This window comes from Caloenas nicobarica, chromosome 33 (assembly GCF_036013445.1).
Source record: "Caloenas nicobarica isolate bCalNic1 chromosome 33, bCalNic1.hap1, whole genome shotgun sequence".
Taxonomy (NCBI): domain Eukaryota; kingdom Metazoa; phylum Chordata; class Aves; order Columbiformes; family Columbidae; genus Caloenas; species Caloenas nicobarica.
The window spans coordinates 1344894-1366022 of NC_088277.1; the positions used below are offsets into that span (position 1 = coordinate 1344894).

The window sequence follows — 21129 nt, forward strand, 5'->3', positions numbered from 1 at the left end:
GATCACCGCCCATCGATCACCACCTATCGATCACCGCCCATTGATCACCACCTGTCGATCACCGCCCGTCGATCACCACCTATCGATCACTACCTATCGATCACCGCCTATCGATCACCGCCTATCGATCACCGCCCATCGATCACCACCTATCGATCACCACCCATCGATCACCACCTATCGATCACTACCTATCGATCACCGCCTATCGATCACCACCTATCGATCACCGCCCATCGATCACCACCTATCGATCACCACCCATCGATCACCACCTATCGATCACCACCTATCGATCACTACCTATCGATCACCACCTATCGATCACCACCTATCGATCACCGCCCATCGATCACCACCTATCGATCACCACCTATCGATCACCGCCCATCGATGACCCCCGCGCAACCTCCCCCACCTCCATCGATGCCCTCGGCGCTCCCCCCCGCCCCCCTCTCCTCCGCTCGGCGCTCCTCTGCCCTCCCCTGTGCAGCCCGCGGCCGCTCGATGCGCCGGCGCTCGGCTGAGCGCTCCCTCCCGGCCCCCCCCCGCCATGGCGGTGGCGCCCCCCTGCTCGAGGCGCTCGGCGCTCGGCTGCGCGGGCCGGCGGCGCGCGGGGGCCGGAAGTGGATCGGGGCGCGCGGGGGGGCCCGGGCGCTCCTCAGGTGAAGCCGCCGCCGATGGAGCCGCCGCGGCCTCGAGCCCCCCCCGCCGCTCCCTGAGCCCCGCGGCCGGGCCGGCCCGGGGGGGCCTCCCCGCGCCCCGCCGGTGAGAGGGGGGGCCGCTCTGTGGGGCGGGAGGAGCTGTCGGGGGGGGTGTTCTTGGCGGGGGGGGGGTGTCCGGCTGCTTTGGGCCTGTGTGGTGGGGGTGTCAGGGGTTTGGGGGGTGCAGACCCCCGCGGGGTCCCGTTTTTGGGGGGGACAGCCCCGAAATCCCCTCGTAGCCCCTTCCCCAGCGCGGGGGGGGGCTGTGCTGGGGTCCGTCTGTCCGTCTGCATTGGGCATCGTTTCCCGCCCTCTCTGGAGCGTTGGGGTTTGGGGGGGTGGGGGGGGGTCTCTTGCCCCCCTGTTGATGTGTGCGGGGATGCTCAGGTGTGGGGTCCCCCCCCCCCCCCATATTATTGGCTCCGCAGCCCCCCAAAAAACCCCGGTGCCGCCAACCGGCTCCATTTGGTCACCCCCAAATCGGGGGGGGGGGTCCCAAGCGGAACGGGACGAGGCTCCGGTTGCTCCTTCGTGAAGTCCCAGATACGTGGGGGGGGCTCCTCAGACACCAACATTTTTGGGGGACCCCCTGTCCCCGGGGTGAGGGGACACTCGCGGGTCCCATCTTCCCGGTCCCCTCAGATCATGGGGTTTGTCCCCATTTTGCCTTTTGCTCGCGAGGACTCGGGGACACCCCAGTGTCCCCAAAACACTCGGTGTCCCCAGTGCCTGGCGCGTTCGCGCAATTTCGGGATTAGGGAATTTCACCATCCGGCCCGGGAGGAATTTTTCCCTGCTCCCGGTGAATCGATTCCATTTAAAACCTCGGCATCCTTAGCGAGCGTGTCCGTCTGTCCGAGCGAATGCTGAAGAAGCAGCAGCTTCTCCGTCCTCCCGTCGGCTCCCGAATCATCTTTTCCTCTTTTTGCGGGCTCAGGTTGTTATTTCTCGGCGATGCCCGGAGGGCTGGGGCGCCCAACAAAGACGCGGCCCCCACTTTGCTGGCAATTCCAACATCGTGGCGGATGCTCAACCCCGGGAGCGTCTTTAAAACGAGGGATTTTTTTACGGTTTGTGGTGCTTTTTTGCCATCGGCGGCTTTTAAACAGAATCACGTCACCGAGCGGGCGACGCTGGTGTCGCGTTCGTGGGGAACAGGTCCAGGCGTCATTCCCCCACGCGCAAATTAAGGGGAATGGGGGGAAAACGAGGGTTTTGGGGTATTTCTGCCTTCCTGGGATCGCTCAGAGCCCCGGCGCAGGAGGAGCAGCTCGTTATTAGTGCAAAGGACATTCACTAATTACATCACGTCCAGATGGAGCTTGGTTTTTTTTTTTTCAAATTGGGCTAATTCTGAGGAGTGGTTTTTTTTCTTATTCCTTGAGCGTTGCCACTTGGGGCAAAGTCCTGATTTCGGAGGGGAGGGCGCGAGCGGCGCCGTTCTGCTCTAATTTCCCTGCGTTTCTGACTGCGATTCCCAAGCTGATGATCCCACCTGATGAAAACCCCGAGACGGCCCCAAACCGGGAGGTTTGTCCCCAAAGTTTGTCACTCCCTGTCACACACACGCACCCCCCCTGAACTTGCCCCTTTCTCCCAGGGGGGCACGATTTCCAATCCAAAGCACAAAACCCTGTTTTCTAAGCGAAGGTTAATTACGACCCATCGTTACCGCGGAGCCAGAGCTTCACGCGAGGTATTTTTGTTTCATTTGCCCTTTCTTTCAAGTTGCGATTCCCCCTCGCGAGGCCAAAATTAAGGCAAATAACGCCCAGCGCGGGGCTCCCGAAACGGCCCCAGTGTTTTATTCGATTATTATTTTATTTTAAAATACAAAAGGAGCGAGGAATCAATCTCTTTCATCGCTTGCGTTAATGAGGAGGAACGTACAGAACGGGCTTGTCAGCTCGGTTGGATTTGGGTCATTATTGGCTGATTATTTGAAGGGAAATTAATGTCTCGTTCTCGTTATCTGTGTTTTCAGGTCCCGCTTCTGGTGACGGGGTTTCTATGTTCACCCATCGGTCGCTTGGCGCTTGCTCTTTATTTTATTTTATTTTTTAAATTTCACGAAACGTAAGAGAGATTTCCACCTGAATTACGTTCATCTCCGTTCATCTTACGTTCCGGGGCGCTAAGCCCAGCCTAGGGGCGCTAAGCCCGGCTTAAGGTGCCTCGTCTGCATCTGTGCTTGTCCCGCGTTGCCGTTTGTACCATTCAGTTCATTCAAGAAGAAGTTGTTATAAAAAGAAATCCGTGTTTCAAAGGGGCAGCACCAGAAGGGAGCGACCGGTGTCTTTCCGCTCGGAAAAGGCACCAAAAAACCCAGAAAACCCCCCCGGCTGCTGGAGAAATGGGGAAAAGGAGCCGCCACGCGAATCCCGGTGATTCCCCTTTGCGAGGAGATTCATCCCCGCAAATTATTGCTTTATTTTTAATCGTTCTCCGCAGCAAACCCTCCGGTCCCCCCGCCTCTCGCCGGCGCCCAACAGCAAAACCCCTCGTTTATCAAACTGGGCTCGTTTTGTTTCTTAAATTGCCAAATAAAACCTTTGCGAGCATATAAAACATTCGTTATAACCTGGGGGGGCCGAGCAACACGTGCGGCTGATTCTTGGCCATTGGGACAGCGGCTCGTGCCCAAAACCCCGGGGTTTTTCAAAAATAAGACGAAACCTCCACCTCGGGACGGACCCGCCGCATTTCCCGGGATTCGCGGTGTGAAAATCCAGCTCCAAAAGCCGGTTTTAGCGTGGGTGGGGGAAAAGTCTCTGCAGTCTGAGCAGCTCTGACCCAGCTCTGCTTTTCTGTTTCAGCAAAGCACCTGAAGGATGGACATAGAAGACTGTAATGGCCGATCTTACATATCTGGTACGTCCCGTCTCCGTTTTCGCCGGCGTTTTCGGGTCGCTGATGCTCTGGGGTGCTCGGGCTCCTCCTCTGTCGCTGGCTCGGTCGCTTCCCCATCACGGATTAAGCGTTGAACAGGATTCAGAACATCAGCATCTTTCCTTAAGTACTTGAGAAGTGTTAAAACCCCCGGTATAATAACCAGCTAATTTTAACACAACGGTATTTAGGCTGAGCCTGGGAAGTTTAGGCTCAGGTTTATGCGCCTGCGTCCTCACCTGGGGGCGTCTGCCGGTCAGGGACGTTCCAAAATGGAAAGAAAACCTGATTTTCAGCGCTGGCTGCGCCGTCCCGAGGTCTCGGGGAGGTTGGTCCTTCCGCGGGGCTCCCAAAACGGGGAGTTCGGTCCCGGTCTCGGGGATTTCGAACCCGCGACTCGATATTTAGATTGATCCGCTCGCCCGTAAAAACTCGCTGGCGGGTACGGGCTGGTTTGGGAGTGCGAACCCCTCGGTTTGTCCATCTTAAAAGAGGGGGATTCAGGTCAAACCTGGCGCAGGTTTAGAAGCGGCAAAGCCAGAGAGAACTCGAGGGTCTCTCTGATGATTCTATGCTTGTGGTTTTGATCTCCCTGGTGCTTGGGGAACGAATCCCCCGGCCCGGGGGTCGGCGCGGGCTTAACGAAGATCAGCTCATCATTAGGGCTGAGATCAGCGCCTGCTAATTACGGTTGGGTGGCTGAGCTGCCGCGGCTGCGCAATGAGCGGAGGAAACGGAGAGCGGAGCTCTCGAAACTCGTTTCTGTGAAATAGCTTTTAATTAAATGAACTCTTAAGAAAAAGTTCTTCAAACGAAAGCCCGGAAACTCTTCGTGAAATGCGAAATATGGGTTGTTTTTTGGTTTTTTTTTTTCCTCCTTTGAATTCTTCACAGGAAAACAGGGCGGTTTTGAAATGGCTCTGGGTATTGCGGGGGCAGGAATGGGGTGCGGGGAGCAGGACCCCCAAAAAACCCCCCAAAAAAAGGGTGTTTTGGTGATGGGGGTGACGGCTGCGCCGCTCGGGGCTTGTCCCTTTCGGAGCGAATGAAACATCGCCCGATATTGCCTGAAATCGCCGCGTCTGAGAAGTTTTCGGGGAGGGGAATTGCCGAGGGACCCCGGATTTGGAGAGGTTTGGGTGGCGGGATCAGCTTCCAGCCGGGGGATCGAGGATCCTTTGGGATCAAAGGGGATCGTTTGGGATAAACGTGGGAGCCTTTGGGATAAACGTGGGAGCCTTTGGGATTAGGGGGATCGTTTAGGATAAAAGGGGGATCCTTTGGGACACAAGAGGGATCCTTTGGGACGAGGGGGATCCTCTGGGATCCAGAGGATGGAGCAGCTGGCAGAGGAGCTGAGTTTGGAGCAGAGAACAGGACGCGGCGTCCGGCCTTTGTGCCTGAAAGAACCCAGGAGAAATTCAACTTTTTGGCTTTTTCTCTCCTCAGTGTGGAACTTTGGCTCTAGTTCGGGGTGTTGAACCTTTCCCTGAGGCATCAGGGATCAGGAACGGGCTGTAAAACGGGGTTTTCTGCTGTGGGCATCGCCCGGGCGCTCTCGGAGCCCCTCAGGGTTAAACCCGGCACCAGGGTTGGGTTTTGCAGGGCACGAACTGCAAAGCCGCCGGAAACCAACTCCACAACGCGAGGCCGCGGTCTCACCGTGGCTCCGCTCGTTTGCTACGGACGCTGGAAAGGTGCGAAATGCCTCTTTTTGCGGCTGAGCATCTCCCCGCGTACCGGGGGGTTGGTTTGAATGAGAATTTCTCCTCCGTTCCTGGAGCTCGGGAACGCAGGAGCATCGCAGCCCACTCGGGGACGGTGCCGTCGTCGCATCCTCCGTTTCCCACCCGTATTTTGGGTCCTGTGTCAAGCCCCCGTCCCCCCGAAGCATCGTCCCCCGGGTTCCCGCTCCCCCGTGCTCTCTGCCGGTAAAACGGCGGCGGTTTTTCCCTGGCTTCCAGGAATAATCCGCTCTTCCTGGAAGGTGAGTGGCTGCGTGCGCCCCGGCAGCGCCGCGGCCCCGGTTTCCAAGGAGTTGGCTGCGATAACGCTCCAGGGCATCAAGGTACGGGGAGAATAACATAACGGCGGCGGGGGGGGGAAGGAGACTGAAATAACTCGGTGCCGCCGCCGCACGCAGGGGGATGCGCGGGGAGCGAACCCCGGGGATATCGGGGGGTTTGAACCCCCCGTGTTGGCCAGGATGGGGGGATAAGAGGCCGGACCCCCCCGCGGTGCCCATGGAGGGGAATGTGGACACCTGGGCGAGCGCTGGGGGGGTTTGATCCCCAGAGTAAAGGGGAGAGGGGCCGCCCCCGCTCCGCAAAGCTCCTTACTCGGCTTTCTCATTAACCCCTTCTGCCATGGTGGCTTCAGATTCGTCGGCGTGGGGAGAGGGGAGGGACCCCCAAATCTGTGACCGCAGGAGGAAAGAACAACCCCTGGGGGGTGAGGATGGGGCTGGGGGGTCCTGGCCGGCCCACGATTGAAGGAGACGCCGTCACGCCGAGGGCAGCGGCCGCAAACGTGACGATTCCCGAGCTCAGCATCCCGGTGGCCGTTGGGCACTGGGCTGAACTGGGAGCCCCGGGAGGAGAGTTTCTGCAGATGGGAACGTTCCGAAATAACGTTCCCAGCTGCGCTAAGGGCCCTCGGGAGACCCTGCTGTCCCCGTCCCGGTGCCTTGGGGACACCGGGGGGACCCGGCGCATGGCGGGGGGGTTGGCAGGGCCCCCCAGAAGCTCTCGCCGGAACAGAAAGCGGCTGCGCCCCAAGGGGAAAAAATGAGTCCGAGGTGCCGCACAAACGCCTGGCGGCGCCGAGTTGATTTTTGGTGTCAACGGGCCCGTTCGCGGGGCCTGTCCGGGGTGTCCCCGGGGCGCGAGTGTCGGCTGGGGATTGTCACCGTTGTCACTGGGGTGGGTTTTGGGGGAGGGGGTCGTGGCTGGAGGAGCCTTGTCCGCAAAGCACCGAACTCTGGGCGGGACGGTGCCGTCGGGGCGACGCCGCGTCCCCCAGCCCCGCAGCACCCCCTTTCCAAAGCGAGGGGGCCCGCGGGGGGGTTTTTTGGGCGCCGCTGACGCGTGTTTCCCCCTCCCGAAGGCAGCGGGGATTCCTCGCTGGAGAAGGAGTTCAGCTCGGCCATCGTGGGAGCCACGGTGAGCACCCCCAACAGCCAGCACTCCTCCCCAAGCCGCTCGCTCAGCGGTGAGTACCCCATCGCACCAAAAAACCCCCCAGTTTCACCCCAAACCCCTTGCCGGGGTCTGTCCCCATACCCGGGCATGACAGCGGTGTCGACTTCCCGCCGCGACGGCGTTTTCTCTGGGTTCTGACTCTTCATTTTCCGACCCGAGAGGATAAAACCCCGCATGGGTCTGATTTTCCCTCTCTCCTGCCTTCCCATGGGCAATTCTGTGTGGCTTTTCCTTATATTGCTTTATCACCCATCCGTCCCTTTATCACCCATCCGTCCCTTTATCACCCATCCGTCCCTTTCCCACTGTCCCTTTTCCATCCATCCCATTCCCATCCATCCGTCCCTTTTCTGTCCGTCCCTTCATCATCCGTCTGTCCCTTTTCCATCCGTCCCTTTATCATCCATCCGTCCCTTTCCCATCTATTCATCCCTTTCCCACTGTCCCTTTTCCATCCGTCCCTTTATCATCCATCCATCCCATTCCCATCCACCCGTCCCTTTTCTGTCTGTCCCTTTCCCATCCATCTGTCCCTTTCCCATCTATCCATCCCTTTCCCACTGTACCTTTATCATCCATCTGTCCCTTTCACATCTATCCGTCCCTTTCCCATCCGTCCCTTTCCCATCCGTCCCTTTCCCATAGCACAGAAACCCCCCTGTAATTTCCCCACATGGGCTCAGTGAAGACAACTGCGACACCCCCGCTTAGATCCCGGTGTTTGAAGGTCGCTCTTTCTGAACCAGCCTGAAAAAAAACCCCCAAAACACTCCATTTCCAGTTACGAATTAGCTCCGCTACCATTTTTTCCCCCCCTTTATTGCTCGCTATTTATTTTCCATCTGCCCTCCAAAGCCGCTCGCAAGCTCTGCGAAGAATCTCGGCGCTTTGTGGTTTTTCTTTTTCTCGGTTCTGAGAGGTAACGCGGCCTTTTCGCTTGATGAGAAGCGAAAGGGACGGAGCGCGTGGACGGCGGGGAGGACAATACCGCTCCCTTCCCCTCGGCCGGGGCCGCGGGTGACGGCGACGCCGCTGATCCGACGTGACTTCCCAGCTGGTTCACCCGGCGAACGTCGTGCCCGGAGGAGCTGGAATATTATATAACCTGTTCCGCTCAGCCCTGACTCCTCTCCGGACTCCGCGGTGCTTCTGAAAAGAGAATTACGGAACAATAGTTGGCCGCCCGGGAAAAAAAATAAGTCCCCGGGGGGATGGGAGAAAAAAATTTTTAAAAAAAAACACAATGAGAAAAATCAAAGTGCGGCAAACGTCGATGTATCGCGGCGGCTCCCGCCACCTGGAGAGGAGCTTTTCACTTTGCGTTTGTGCGTTGGGGGTCGGTGACAAGCGAGGATCCATCACCGTCCCCGGTTTGGGGGCCGCGGTGGAGGGGACGGAGCTGGGGAGGCACTGACCGGTGCATCTGGCACCGCCACCCTCTCGAGTGGCTTTTTCTGCCTTTCAGTAGCGGATCCCGGGTCTCGCAGCAAAGATGGAAACTCGCCGTGAAGCGACATCTTTGGTGAGCCGGGATTTACCGAGCATCCAAGAGACCCGTGTTGGGTTCTTTGTGCGGGTGCATTTTGAGCTTTTACTGATTCAGAGAGTCAAAATTCAACGTCTTTGCTTCCTCTGCCACACTTTATAGGCACGAGTGGTTTTTCTTTGAATCCGGGGCACTAAATACCTTTTTCTTCAGGCCTGGGTGTGCAAACAATCCGCCCAGCCCATCACCCTCTGCGATCCATTTTTTGCGTCCGTTCTTGCCCAGTCAACAAAACAAGCCGCGCGCTGGTCGCAAACAAACCGCAAACGAACTGCGCCTCCCGCTATTCCTTTGAGGAGTTGAGCCCCGCCTAAGCCGCACTCCCGACCCTTGTATAATTTAATTTAAGATCATTTTTCCCCCTCCCGCCTCCTCGCAGCGAACTCCATCAAGGTGGAGATGTACAGCGATGAGGAGGGCAGCCGGCTGCTGGCGCAGGACGACCGCGTGCTGGAGAAAGATGACAGCGTCATCGTGGACGACTCGCTCTCCGAGCCCTTGGGCTACTGCGACGGGACGGGCCCGGAGCCGCACTCGCCGGGCGGCATCCGCTTGCCCAACGGCAAGCTCAAGTGCGACGTGTGCGGCATGGTGTGCATCGGCCCCAACGTGCTCATGGTGCACAAGCGCAGTCACACCGGTGAGAGGGGGGGACGCTGAGAAGGTGCGTTTTTGGGGGGTTTTTTCCAACCAAAATGGTTCTGTGATTTGATGATTCCGCCCTGGGGAGGACAAGTAAAATGTCCCCGAGAACCTCGTTTGTTCAACCCCTCCAGGGATGGTGATTCCACCAATGCCCTGGGCAGCCTGTTCAATGCCCCACAGCCCTTTGGGGCAGAAATCACCCCAAATTTCCACCCTCAGCCTCCCCTGGCGCAACTTGAGGCTGTTTCCTCTTACACAGGGTGTTGCCCGACGTCACCCCAGTTTCTCCAGCATCACCCCAGTTTCTCCAGCATCACCTCGATTTCATAGAATCACAGAATCATTTTGGTTGGAAGAGACCCTCAGGACCCAACTCCAGCACTAAACCATGTCCCTAAACCTCATCTAAACACTTTTTAAACCCCTCCAGGGATGGTGACTCCACCACTGCCCTGGGCATCCTGTTCCAATGCCCGACAGCCCTTTAATTAATAAATTTTCCCTAATTTCCAACTTCAGGCTTCTTCTCCAGCCCCTTCCCCAGCTCCGTTCCCTTCTCTGAACTCGCTCCAGCACCTCACGGTCTGTCTTGTTGTGAAGGACCCAAAACCAACCCCATGATTTGAGTTGTTAAAATGGGACTTTCCCTCTCACGCCTCTGGTCTCTCAGGCTGTTGATCCGCGAGCTGCTCCTCCGCAAACTTCGAAAAAACACTGTTTAATCAGGAGTTTGTGCTTTTTTGCAGGAGAAAGGCCGTTCCACTGCAACCAGTGCGGAGCCTCCTTCACCCAGAAGGGAAACCTCCTGCGTCACATCAAGCTGCACTCGGGCGAGAAGCCCTTCAAATGTCCCTTCTGCAACTACGCGTGTCGCCGGAGGGACGCGCTCACCGGCCACCTGCGCACGCACTCCGGTGGGTACACACGGGGGCGGCCCAAAAAACAGGGATCCGAGCCCGGTTTCCCAAAGCCGCGGTCCAAAAACCAGGGATTTGAGCCCGGTTTCCCAAAGCCGCGGTCCAAAAACCAGGGATTTGAGCCCGGTTTCCCAAAGCCGCGGTCCAAAAACCAGGGATTTGAGCCCGGTTTCCCAAAGCCGTGGTCCAAAAACCAGGGATTTGAGCCCGGTTTCCCAAAGCCGCGGTCCAAAAACCAGGGATTTGAGCCCGGTTTCCCAAAGCCGCGGTCCAAAAACCAGGGATTTGAGCCCGGTTTCCCAAAGCCGCGGTCCAAAAACCAGGGATTTGAGCCCGGTTTCCCAAAGCCGTGGTCCAAAAACCAGGGATTTGAGCCCGGTTTCCCAAAGCCATGGTCCAAAAACCAGAGGTCTGAGCCCATTTTCCCGAAGCGATGGCCCAAAAAACAGGGATCTGAGCCCATTTTCCTAAAGAAATTGCCCGAAAACCAGAGGTTTGAGCTCAGTTTCCCAAAGCCATGGCCTAAAACCAGGGATTTGAGCCCAGTTTCCCAAAGCGATGGTGTAAATAAACCAAGGGACCTGAACCCATTTTCCTAAAGCAATTGCCCAAAAACCAGGGATTTGAGCCTGTTTGCCCAAAGCGATGGTGCAAAACCAGGGATTTGAGCCTGTTTGCCCAAAGCGATGGTGCAAAACCAGGGATTTGAGCCCAGTTTCCCAAAGCCATGGTGCAAAACCAGGGATGAGAGCCCATTTTCCCAAAGCAATTGCCCAAACACCAGGGATTTGAGCCCATTTTCCCATAGCCATGGTGCAAAAAGCAGGGATTTGAGCCCAGTTTCCCAAAGCGATGGTGCAAAACCAGGGATCTGAGCCCGGTTTCCCACCGCACCAGCCTTGAGCTCCAAGCATCAGCTTGTGGTGCAGGGCTGACCCGCCGAGGCCTTTGTGCCGGTTTATTCCCGTAATTCCCGGGGGAATTATTACCCCCCTTTCTTATAAAGATAAATGTTTAATAGATTTTATGGAGTCGCGGTGGGTCCCGCCCTGGGGTGCGCCCTGTCCCAGCCAGCCCGAGCATGCCAGGGGGGTTTTGTTCACCCGTCGCTTTGCCGTCGTCCTTTTTCTTTAAAAAAAATATGACATTTGCGATGTGGTTTTTATTTTCCCTCGCCTGCCGGTTCCGTGATGTAAGAGCCGGCGGGGGCCGGTGCCACGAGGGAAATCCACCTGGTGGTTTTGACCCTTTTCCCCTCGATTCGCGCACCGGCGCTTCGCTAAAGTTCACGCCGGTGGTTTTGAACACCTGCGGCTCCAACCTTTTGAAATGAGAGTCGGGGGCTCCATCGGACGACAAAATCCGGCCCCCCAAGAGCCTCCTCGTCACAGAAACCACCTCCCCCTCGCAGCCCAAACCTCAATTTGCTTTAAATTTCTCCCTTTCTCGGTCGGAGCGGGTGATGCTCCGGCTTTACGCTCCCGTCTTGCGGCGGGTGGATCTTCCCGCTTGGCCGTTTCTTGCGGGACTTTGTCACCCCCCCCAGCGCGCACATCTGGGACTTTTTGGGGAGGGGGATTCGAGGTGCTGAGCCTGGAACGGGGCTGGCGCTTAGTTACGTTTGATCTCGAGAAAACTTTTTGGGTCTCGCCTGGTTCTCCGGCTCGGCTGGGGTAGGGCAGCGGGTGACGTTTGTGAGGCTGAGGTGACATTTTTGGTACCGAAGTGACTGGGAAAGAGTTGGTTTCGCTCCGGGGAGGAGGTGAGGTCAGCGGCCTCAGGTTTTGCCACTCGCTGGGGAGAAATGCCAAATAAATCCTGTCCCCACGTTCTTTCCTTATCTCGAAGGAGGAGAAGAAAGCGAGAAGGCAGGAATTGGAGGCACAAACCACGGTGTCATTGACTCTGGGGAGCAAAGAGCGTGTCCCCTGCCAGCTCGCCTTTCAAAATATCTCCCCGTGGGTCTGGGGACATATTTCCTTGGGGAAAATCTCTGTTCTTCGCTTTATTGACCCCCCGCCCCGGTGCTGGGCTGTAGGGTTTTGGGGTGCGATGGGGCTGAACCGGGGGCTCCCTCCCCATTAATATCCCTCGGGGGGACCCCAATTCCATCCAGCTCCAGGGGCGCGGGGACATTTCTGGTCGCGTCCCCTCTTGGTCCCGTCCCCTCCGCGCGCGGAAAGCGTCGCCTTGAGCCCTTCGATCGAGAGCTGCAGAATTGGGACGAGCCCTCGCAACTTATCAAACGCCAAGATGGGAGCTAATTACCAAGAAAACCCTCGTTTAATGTGGATTTCGGCGCTCCCCGCTCCGCCGTAACGAGAGGCCCGCGCGTTTCATGCCGTCCCCGCGAGGGACGCGGGGCTTTCATCTCGGAAGACGCGCCGTCCGAAAGGGAAAGAAAACAAGCGAGGTATTAAAACCCAGATCAAACGACGCCGCGTCGCTTGAAAATAGATCAGAAGCCACGGCCCCCCCGGCCGGGACACGCGAGAGGAGCCGCCGCTCCCCTGAGATCTCCCTTCTTGGAGCCCCGTAAATCACCAGGGATGGAGCTCGTAGGTTTAGGGTGGAAATTTGGGGTGATTTCTTCCCAAAACAGGCTGCCCAGGGCGGTGGTGGAGTCGCCATCCCTGGAGGGGTTGAACAGACGACGTTCTCAGGGATGCGGGTCAGTGGTAACGCTTGGACTCGCTGATCTTTGGTCTTTTCCACCCAAAATGATGCTGTGATTCCACGAGCGGGCTCTGGAGCATCTTTGTGAGCCAGAGAAGCCGAGAGGGACCTTGTCGATGCGAGAAACGTCCCGACTGTTCGGTGACGGGCACAGACTGAAACACGGGAGGTTCCAGCTGAACGCAAGGAGAAACTTCTTCACTTTTGGGGTGCAGAGCCCTGGGACAGGCTCCCCAGAGCCTTTTGGGGTCCCTGGGGACGTTCATTTTGGACAGACGACCCCAGCGCACCTTTGCGAAGCACAAAATGCGCACTCGGGAGGACGGTTTTTTAATTTAGAAGCAACAAAAAGGGGCCGTTTGGAGGAACCTTCGCTTCGAAAGCTGCCCGAGCGACGGAGACGACCGAGACGCGACGGAATTTGGCGCCGAGGCCGTCGCGTCCGAATCGCCGGGGTGAATTCCTAACGCGCGTTTTTGGTGTTCCAGTGGCATCCTCGCATCCCTTGGGGACGTTTCGCTGCTGGGCTTTTTGGGGCAGGAACCGGTAAAACCGGCGCTGGTCCCGTTTTCCCCGCCGCGCCGCGAAAAACGCGAATCCAGGCGACAAAGTTGGGGCGGGAGGTAAAGGCGAATTCACCTACAGCGTCAAAATGTGTATTTTAAAAAAAAAAGCAGTTAAAGGTTAAACCGCAAGCTGCAAAAATAAAACCCCCAAACAACCCCGTCGATCTGACAGGAACAGAAAGAACCCGGTTTAGGTGACACCTCCCAGCAAGACATTAAAAAAGTGCCCGTTTTTGGGGCATTTTCAGCCGGAAGGGAGAAAATTGAGAGAGAAGAGAATTAGAAAGGAAAAAAAATTAAAAAGTTGGGGGGGTCCAGCCACCCCCCATAAATATCGTTGCTGTGGAGCAGCTGCTACAACCCGCTGGTTTGGGAAGGGCCAAGTGCGAGTCGTTTTCCTTTAGATTTTGGGCCAAATTGTGATTTATTTTGGTAGCTCCCCACCCAGCGGACCCAGGAGTCCCGCGGCGGGGGGGGGCGGCTCCTCGGGGCGCGTTTTTTGGGGCGTTTCGGCGAGCGGGATGAGGCCGGAGCTGAAAGCCGAGCGGCGGCTCGCGGCTCTTGCGTCTCCGCTCGTTTTAACCGATTCCTGCCGCTTTCCTCGCCTCTTCGCGCCCGTCCAAGCCCTTCGGCGAGGGGAGAGCGCCGTTCTTAACCATATTGGGGTTTTTTTGGCGTGTTTTCGCAGTCTCCTCCCCCACTGTCGGCAAACCCTACAAGTGCAACTACTGCGGGCGCAGCTACAAGCAGCAGAGCACGCTGGAGGAGCACCGGGAGCGCTGCCACACTTACCTGCAGAGCCTCAGCGCCGAACCACAGCCGCTACCGGGACAACCGGGTCAGTGCCGGGGGCGGGGGCGACACGCACCCATCAATTCCTTTTCCAGCCCCCTCGCTTTTGGGGGGGGTGCATCATTTTGGGCTGGAAAACGGGGAGCGGACGGAACTCGCGGCCGAACCTCCAGCTGTCGCGTCCCCCCTCGCCCCGGTTTGAAGCCCCCGAATCGAGCCGCGCCCCCGCCACCTATTTCTAGCGCGAGGAAAAAGCGTTTTCCGCCAAGAACGCCGCGGCCGTGCGGAGGGGTTCACCCGTGGGGGGTCTTGGAAGCGGCTCCTCAAAGCCCCCAGAGAACCGAACCGGGAGTTTTTCGGGCTCCTCGCCCCGTTTCGCAGCCGTGTTTGGCGCCTCTAGAGCCGCCGTCGCTCGCGTTTTAACCGGTTAACCTGTAACCGGCTGCGGAGTCGCCGCCCAGCGTCACGGTGTCCCCCCCCCGAACCCCAACTTTGTCTCGCCAGGTGACGAGATGCGCGACCTGGAGATGGTGCCGGATTCTCTGCTCCACGGCTCGACCGACCGGCCGCCGTTTCTCGACCGGCTGAGCAACAGCCTCGCCAAACGGAAACGGTCCACGCCGCAGAAATTCGTGGGTAAGGGGGTTTTCTTTGCATCCCACCCCCCCCGGCCCCCGGAGCTGAGACTTGGGCACGAAGCTGCTGTTCGCACGGCGAGTGTGCGATGGGATATTTGGGGGGACAGGGCTGCACCCCAGAACTGGGGCTGGCCCCCTAAAGCGGGGCTGTCCCCTTAAACTGGGCTGCTCCCCAAAACCATGGGTGCCTCCCCAAAACTAGGGTTGTCCCCCAAACCGTGACTGCCCCCCAAAACTGGGGCTGCCCCCAAAACCAAGACTTCCCGTCCAAAACCAGGGCTGCCTCCTCAAATCCAGGGTTATCCCCCAAATCCGGGGCTGCCCCCCAAAAACCGTGGGTGCCTCCCCAAAACCAGGGTTGTCCCCCAAACCGTGACTGCTCCCCAAATCCAGGGCTGCTCCCAAAACCAGGGCTGGCCTCCAAAACTACAACTGCCCCCCAAAACTGGGGCTGCCCCCCAAACCAAGGCTTCCCCCCTAAAACCAGGGCTGCCTCCCCAAATCCAGGGTTGTCTCCTAAATCCAGGGCTGGCCCCCAAACTATGGCTGCCCCCCCAAAGCACATCTACTCCCCCAAATCCAGGGCTGCCCCCAAAACCAGGACTGGCCTCCAAAACTACAACTGCCCCCTAAAACCACGGCTGGCCCCCGAAACCACAACTGCCCCCCAAAACCAGGGCTGCTCCCCAAACCAGGGCTACCCCCAAAACCAAAGCTTCCCCCCCAAAACCAGGGCTTCCTCCCCAAATCCAGGGTCCCCCCCCAAACCATGACTGCCCCCGAAATCCACATCTGCCCTCCAAAACCATGGGTGCCCCCCAAAAACACGTCTGTCCCCCTAACCAGGGCTGCCCCTCCAAACCAGGACTTCCCTCTCCAAACCCAGGGCTCCCCCCAAACCCGGGGCTCCCCCCAAACCATGGCTGTCCCCCAGGCCCCCAACCGCCCCCCCTTGCCCCACGGCTGCCCCCCTGACGCACCTCTGGCTCCCGCAGGCGAGAAGCAGATGCGCTTCGCCCTGTCGGACCTGCCCTTCGACGTGAGCCCCGGCTTCGAGAAGGACGTGGAGGTGGTGCCGGCCCCCCACCCCCTGGACCCCCCCTACGGCGGCTCCCTGGCCCTGCTGGGGGGGGAACCCCTGCGCCCACTGCGCCTGCCCCCCACAAACTGCATCTCCGAGGTCACCCCGGTCATCAGCTCCGTCTACACCCAACTGCAGCCTCTACCCACGCGCCTGGAGGTACCAGGGGGCCGGGACGGCGCCGAGGGGCCCGAGGAGATGCCGGAGCCGGTACCGGTGCTCTACCGGACCCGAGAACCCGCTGTTTCGCCCCAAAACGGCTGCCAGGACTCCACGGACACCGAGAGCAACCACGAAGAGCGGAGCTCGCAGCCCCCGCCGGGGAGCGGCGCCGGCGGCCGCCACAGCCCCGCGTACGCCAAAGAGGACCCCAAAACCACCGAGGGGACCCCCGGAGGGGGACGAGGGGCCCCCCGGGCCGGGCTCCGCGTGGTGACGGAGTCCGGGGAGCCGGTGCGGGCGTTCCGGTGCGAGCATTGTCGCATCCTCTTCCTCGACCACGTCATGTTCACCATCCACATGGGCTGTCACGGCTTCAGGGACCCGCTCGAGTGCAACATCTGCGGCCACCGCAGCCAGGACCGGTACGAGTTCTCCTCCCACATCGTGCGGGGGGAGCACAAAACCGCCTGAAAACGCCCCCAAAAAACCCGCCTGCCCTTCCCCACCGTGTCCCCGTCCCCCCGTGGCCCTGTCCTTCCCCATGTCCCCGTGTCCCTGTCCCCCCCATCTCCACCCTCTGGGCATGGAACTGTTGGATTATTATTTTATTTTATTTTATTTTTTCTTTTCTACTCCTTTGCACTGACTTTAGCTACGAAAGTATTTAAAAAAAAAAAAAAAAAAAATCAAATCTAAAAACAAGAAAAAAAAATAGATAATTAAAAAAAAAACCAAACCAACGACCCACAACCCCGACCAGGGGGGAGCTCTTAACGATTTGCCTTTTTATAAACGGAGTTATTTAAATATTAACGGACTTTTTTGTGCTTCGCCCCCCACCTCCCTCGCCCCCCCCCATTATTTATTAAGCTGCTTAGTTGCTCTTTTTATAACAATTCTTGATTTATTTTTGTTTTTTTTTTTTTTGCCCTAAAGTCTCACTTGAATTTTAGAGACGAGACCCCCCCCTCCCACCCCCCCCGCAGCCCTTTCCTTGGTGCGAACCTCAGATTCGGTGCTAAACCCCCCGCCCCGGGACCTCCCCAACCCGGCCTGAGCTTTAACGAGTTTAAATACAGCGGGGACCCCCCCCACTACACACGCACCCCCCAAGAAACCAGTTTGATACTGGGATCTGCCCAGTTCCGCAACCCTGCGGTGCCTGAAGCCTCCCCAGCCCTGGGGGGAGCACTGGGGGTCTGGGCCCCCCCCCCGTAAATGAAGGAATGGGTCGGGTGGGGGCTCTTCCTCCTCCTCCTCCTCCTCCTCGCGCAGGCCAGTACCTCCAACCCGTGCTGCTGCAGGAGGGCGCGGGGGCCCCCCCGTCTTTTGGGGGGGGGTCACAATGTGGGGGGTGGCGGGGAGAGTTTTGGGGGGGTCACCTGCTGCAGCTGAGCCCCCTGTTCCCTGGGAGCTGCGTGGTTTTGGGGGGGAGACATGGGGGGGGACACTGGAGTGGGGACCCCCAGCAATGGGGGTTCCCTCCAGGAATGGGGTGACCCCCCCCAGAAATGGGGTGACCCCCCCCACCCCGGGAATGGGGCTTCACCCCGCAAAAGGGGCCGATAGAACCAAAAATCTCCCCGGGGGGGGTCTCGGCAGAGCTGCCCCCCGCTCGGTGCTCCCCCAAACCCCATTGTGGGGGGGGGGGGGTCCTACTGCCCCCCCCCAGGCCCAGGGTGCAGCCCCCCCGCCCCCGCCAGCTGCTCCGGGGGGGTCTCCTGAGGCTGAAACCAAAGGTTTGTCCCTTTTTCTACGGACGCAAACGCAACCACCTCACGCGGCGGCACCTCCCGCTGCCCCTTTTTCCCCTCGTTTTCTTTCATTATTATATCTTTTTTTAAAAATTTTTTCCCCTCTGTTGACGGTGTTTGCGGGGAGGGGGGGCCCAGCCGGGGGGCTCCGCTCCCCCCTTCCCACCCATTACCACCACAACATACACGGAGCCCCACGCCCTCCCCCAGCACCAAAAAAAACCCCAAAAAAAGGGGTTTTCCACCCCGAAATGTCATTTATTTTTCTTTCAGTCTCTCTTTTTTTTTTTTTTTCCCCCGTAAAAGTCTAAACCGAAAATGTAGGAATTTTGTAAACCTCCAGGGCGCTTTACTCCTGTAAATATCTATATTTTTTAATCAGATGTATGAAGAACAAACGATGATGTGCAATACCCCCCCCGGCCCCCTCCCTTTCCAACCATTTCACTCGTCTGTCATTCATGGATTCGCTGTCGTCTTGGGGTTTTTTTATTTTTTCCCTTTTTTGTGAGGTTTGACTCGCTTTTTGGAGAAAAAACACCCCCCCCCGGTCCCCTTTCCCCCCCCCGCCGTGAGCGCAGGAGCTTTTGTACCTGTAAGATATTGTAATTAGCTATTTGTGTAACGAGATCTACTACTGTAAGTTTTGTACTGTACTGGCTGAAGGTCTGTTATAAATAAACCGGAGTAATTTAACGCCGCCCCCCCCCCGCCCCGGCCCCCCTGTTGTCCCTTTGCTGGGGTGGGGGGGCGCAGGAGCTCTTTGGGGGTCTTGCTGTAATGGGGGGGGGTGGGGGCAGGACACTGGGGACACCCCCGAGATTGGGGGGTGACACTTAGGGTCCCCTATAGGGGTTGGGGGGGGACATATTTTGGACCCCCCCATCCAGGGTGGGACACCCCCTTAAGCACCGGATGATGGTGGGGCCCCCCCCAGATTTGGGAGGGGGCTTGGCGGGGGGGGGCAGGACGCTGGGACACCCCCCGGGGGTGGGGGGCACACTGGGGGTCCCCTATAAGGGTTGGGGGGACACACACACTTAGGTCCCCCCCATCCAGGGTGGGACACCCCCTTGAGCACCGGATGATGGTGGGGCCCCCCCAGAGTTGGAAGGGGGCTTTGGGGGGGGGCAGGACGCTGGGGACCCCCCCCGGGTTTGGGAGGGTGACACTGGGGGTCTGTTTCAGGGGGGGTTGGCGGATACCGGGGAACCCCCGAGGTTTTGGGATGACATTGGGGGCCCCTTTAGGGCTTGGGGGGGTGGAAGGGCCCGTGGAGCCCCCCCCGTGACGGGTGGGACACGCGGGTCCCCCCATGAGCACCGGGCGCGGGGGGGTGGGCAGGAGACACGTGTTTTTTTCCCGCCCTCCCGGGACTACATCTCCCAGCAGCCCCCGCGCGGGGGGGCGAGGCGGAAGTGGCGTCACACGCACCACGCGGCGCTCCGGATGTTCACCTCACACCGCGCACGACGCGAATCCCTCCGAGAAAAAAATAGTCCCTCCCGCCGCCGCCGGTTCCGTGGCCCAGCGCCGCCCCCACGCCCCCATCGCCCGCCCCGGTGCGGCCGGCGGAGCCGCCGCGAGGCGGTCGGAGGGGTCCTCCGGGAGCGGGGTGGCCGCGGAGAGGCGGCGGAGGAGCTTCCGGGCGGAGCGCGGGTATATAAGGGCGGCGGCGCGGCGGCCGGACCCTCTTTGGCCGCCCCGGCAGCGAGATGGTGAGAGCGGGTGGGGGCCCGGGGGAAACGGGGGACCTGGGGGGCCCGGGGGGGTGTGTGTGGGGCCTTGGGGGGTGTGTTTGGGGCCTGGGGGGTGTGTGTGGGGCCTGGGGTGTGTGTGGGGCCTGGGGGGGGGGGGTGTGGGGCCCGGGGGGGGTGTGTGGGGCTTGGAGGCGCTTGTGGGGCCCGGGGCGGGGGTCGTGGCCTGGGGGCGCTTGTGGAGCCCGGGGCGGGGATGCGTGGGGCCTGGGGGGGGGAGGTGTGTGGGGCCTGGGGGCGGTGTGTGGGGCTTGGGGGGGGAGCTTGTGGGGCAGCGGGAGGCCGGGATGGGGGGCGGGGGGTCCCTCTAGGGGTTAGGGACACACACACACACACACACACACATATATTTGGGTCCCCCCCATGCATGGGGGGGGCACCCCCGTGAGCACCGGGTCATGGGGGGGCACCCCCGTGAGCACCGGGTGATGGTGGGGCGCCCCCCCCAGAGTTGGGGGGGGGGGGGTAGGACACTGGGACCCCACCCTGGGTTTGGGGGGGGACACTGGGGGTCTGTTTTGGGGGGGGTGACAGATACTGGGGAACCCCCCGAGGTTTTGGGGGGACACTGGGGGGCCCCTTTTAGGGCTTGGGGGGCGGAAGGGCCTGTGGAGCCCCTCCCATGACGGGTGGGACACGCACGGTCCCCCCATGACTGCGGGTGGGACTTGGGGTGCGTGGGGAGGCCCTGGGGCCCTCCTGGGGCTGGGGGGGATTTGGGGGAACGGGTGGGTCGGGGGGGGCCTCGCAGTGGCTGCAGCGGCCTGTGCTGCGCCCATAGGGGCCGGGGCATTGGAGGCTATGGGGGGTCAATGGGGCAGGTTGGGGGGGTCAGCGGTGCAGGTTGGGGTGGGTCATGCTGCAGGTTGGGGGTCTGGGGCAAGTTGGGGGGTTCACAGGGCAGGTTGGGGGGATCCAGGGCTGGTTGGGGGGTAACGGGGCAGGTTTGGGGTCTGGGGCAAGTTGGGGGGTTCACAGTGCAGGGTAGGGGATCTGGGGCAGGTTGGGGGGTCACGGGGCAGGTTGGGGGTTCATGGTGCAGGTTGCAGGGTCCAGGGCAGATTGGGGGATCTGGGGCAGCCCCGGGGAGGATCTCAGGTTTATCCTCTTTCCCCCACCCCGTCCCCAGACGAAGAAGCGCAGGAACAACGGCCGCGCCAAGAAGGGCCGCGGGCATGTCCAGCCCATCCGCTGCACCAACTGCGCCCGCTGCGTCCCCAAGGACAAGGCCATCAAGAAGTTCGTCATCAGGAACATCGTGGAGGCCGCGGCCGTCAGGGACATCTCGGAGGCCAGTGTGTTCGACTGTGAGTCTGGGGGGGCATCCACACCCCCGTCACGGGGCCGATCTCCCCCCTACTTGGGTGCTGGGGACACCTGTGCCGTCAGGTGTTTTGGGGTGACCACTGACCCCCCCTGCTTTGTGTGTGTCCCCCCCGCAGCGTACGTCCTGCCCAAGCTGTATGTGAAGCTCCATTACTGCGTCAGCTGCGCCATCCACAGCAAAGTCGTGCGGAACCGCTCGCGGGAGGCGCGCAAGGACCGGACCCCCCCACCGCGGTTCAGACCTGCCGTACGTACCGGGGTGGGGGGGGGGCACAGGGGGTTTGTGTTGTCCCCCCCTGGCTCTGGTTTGATGTTTTCTTCCCTCCCCAAACAGGGTGCTGCTCCCCGGCCCCCCCCCAAGCCGATGTGAGGAGACTCCGGCTGGATGTGCCCCCACCCTGTGCAGAATCAATAAAGGACCCTGCACTGAGACTGGCTCCATCTTTGGCGGGGGGGGGGGGTGGCATGTCGCTCTG

General features: G+C 59.8%; 2 protein-coding genes across 3 annotated transcripts; both read left to right on the forward strand.

Moving 5' to 3' along the window:
• The first annotated feature begins 682 nt into the window (after positions 1–682).
• On the forward strand, positions 683–17118 carry IKZF4 (IKAROS family zinc finger 4). 2 transcript variants are annotated; one of them, XM_065654245.1, is made up of 8 exons: positions 683–768; positions 3521–3575; positions 6699–6803; positions 8719–8979; positions 9731–9898; positions 13832–13981; positions 14440–14571; positions 15569–17118. In XM_065654245.1, the coding sequence occupies exons 2-8, from the start codon at positions 3536–3538 to the stop codon at positions 16285–16287; spliced, it is 1575 nt and encodes a 524-aa protein (XP_065510317.1). In that variant the 5' UTR covers positions 683–768; positions 3521–3535; the 3' UTR covers positions 16288–17118. The 2 variants fall into 2 exon arrangements, with proteins under 2 accessions (XP_065510317.1, XP_065510318.1); XM_065654246.1 differs by lacking the exon at positions 683–768 and having other exon boundaries at positions 3537–3575; positions 6703–6803.
• A 2006-nt stretch (positions 17119–19124) lies between these two features.
• RPS26 (ribosomal protein S26) lies at positions 19125–21083 on the forward strand. Its single transcript, XM_065654272.1, has 4 exons — positions 19125–19288; positions 20457–20634; positions 20770–20900; positions 20988–21083. Exons 1-4 carry the CDS (start codon positions 19286–19288, stop codon positions 21021–21023), a joined length of 348 nt encoding a protein of 115 aa, XP_065510344.1. The 5' UTR covers positions 19125–19285; the 3' UTR covers positions 21024–21083.
• The last annotated feature ends 46 nt before the right edge of the window (positions 21084–21129 follow it).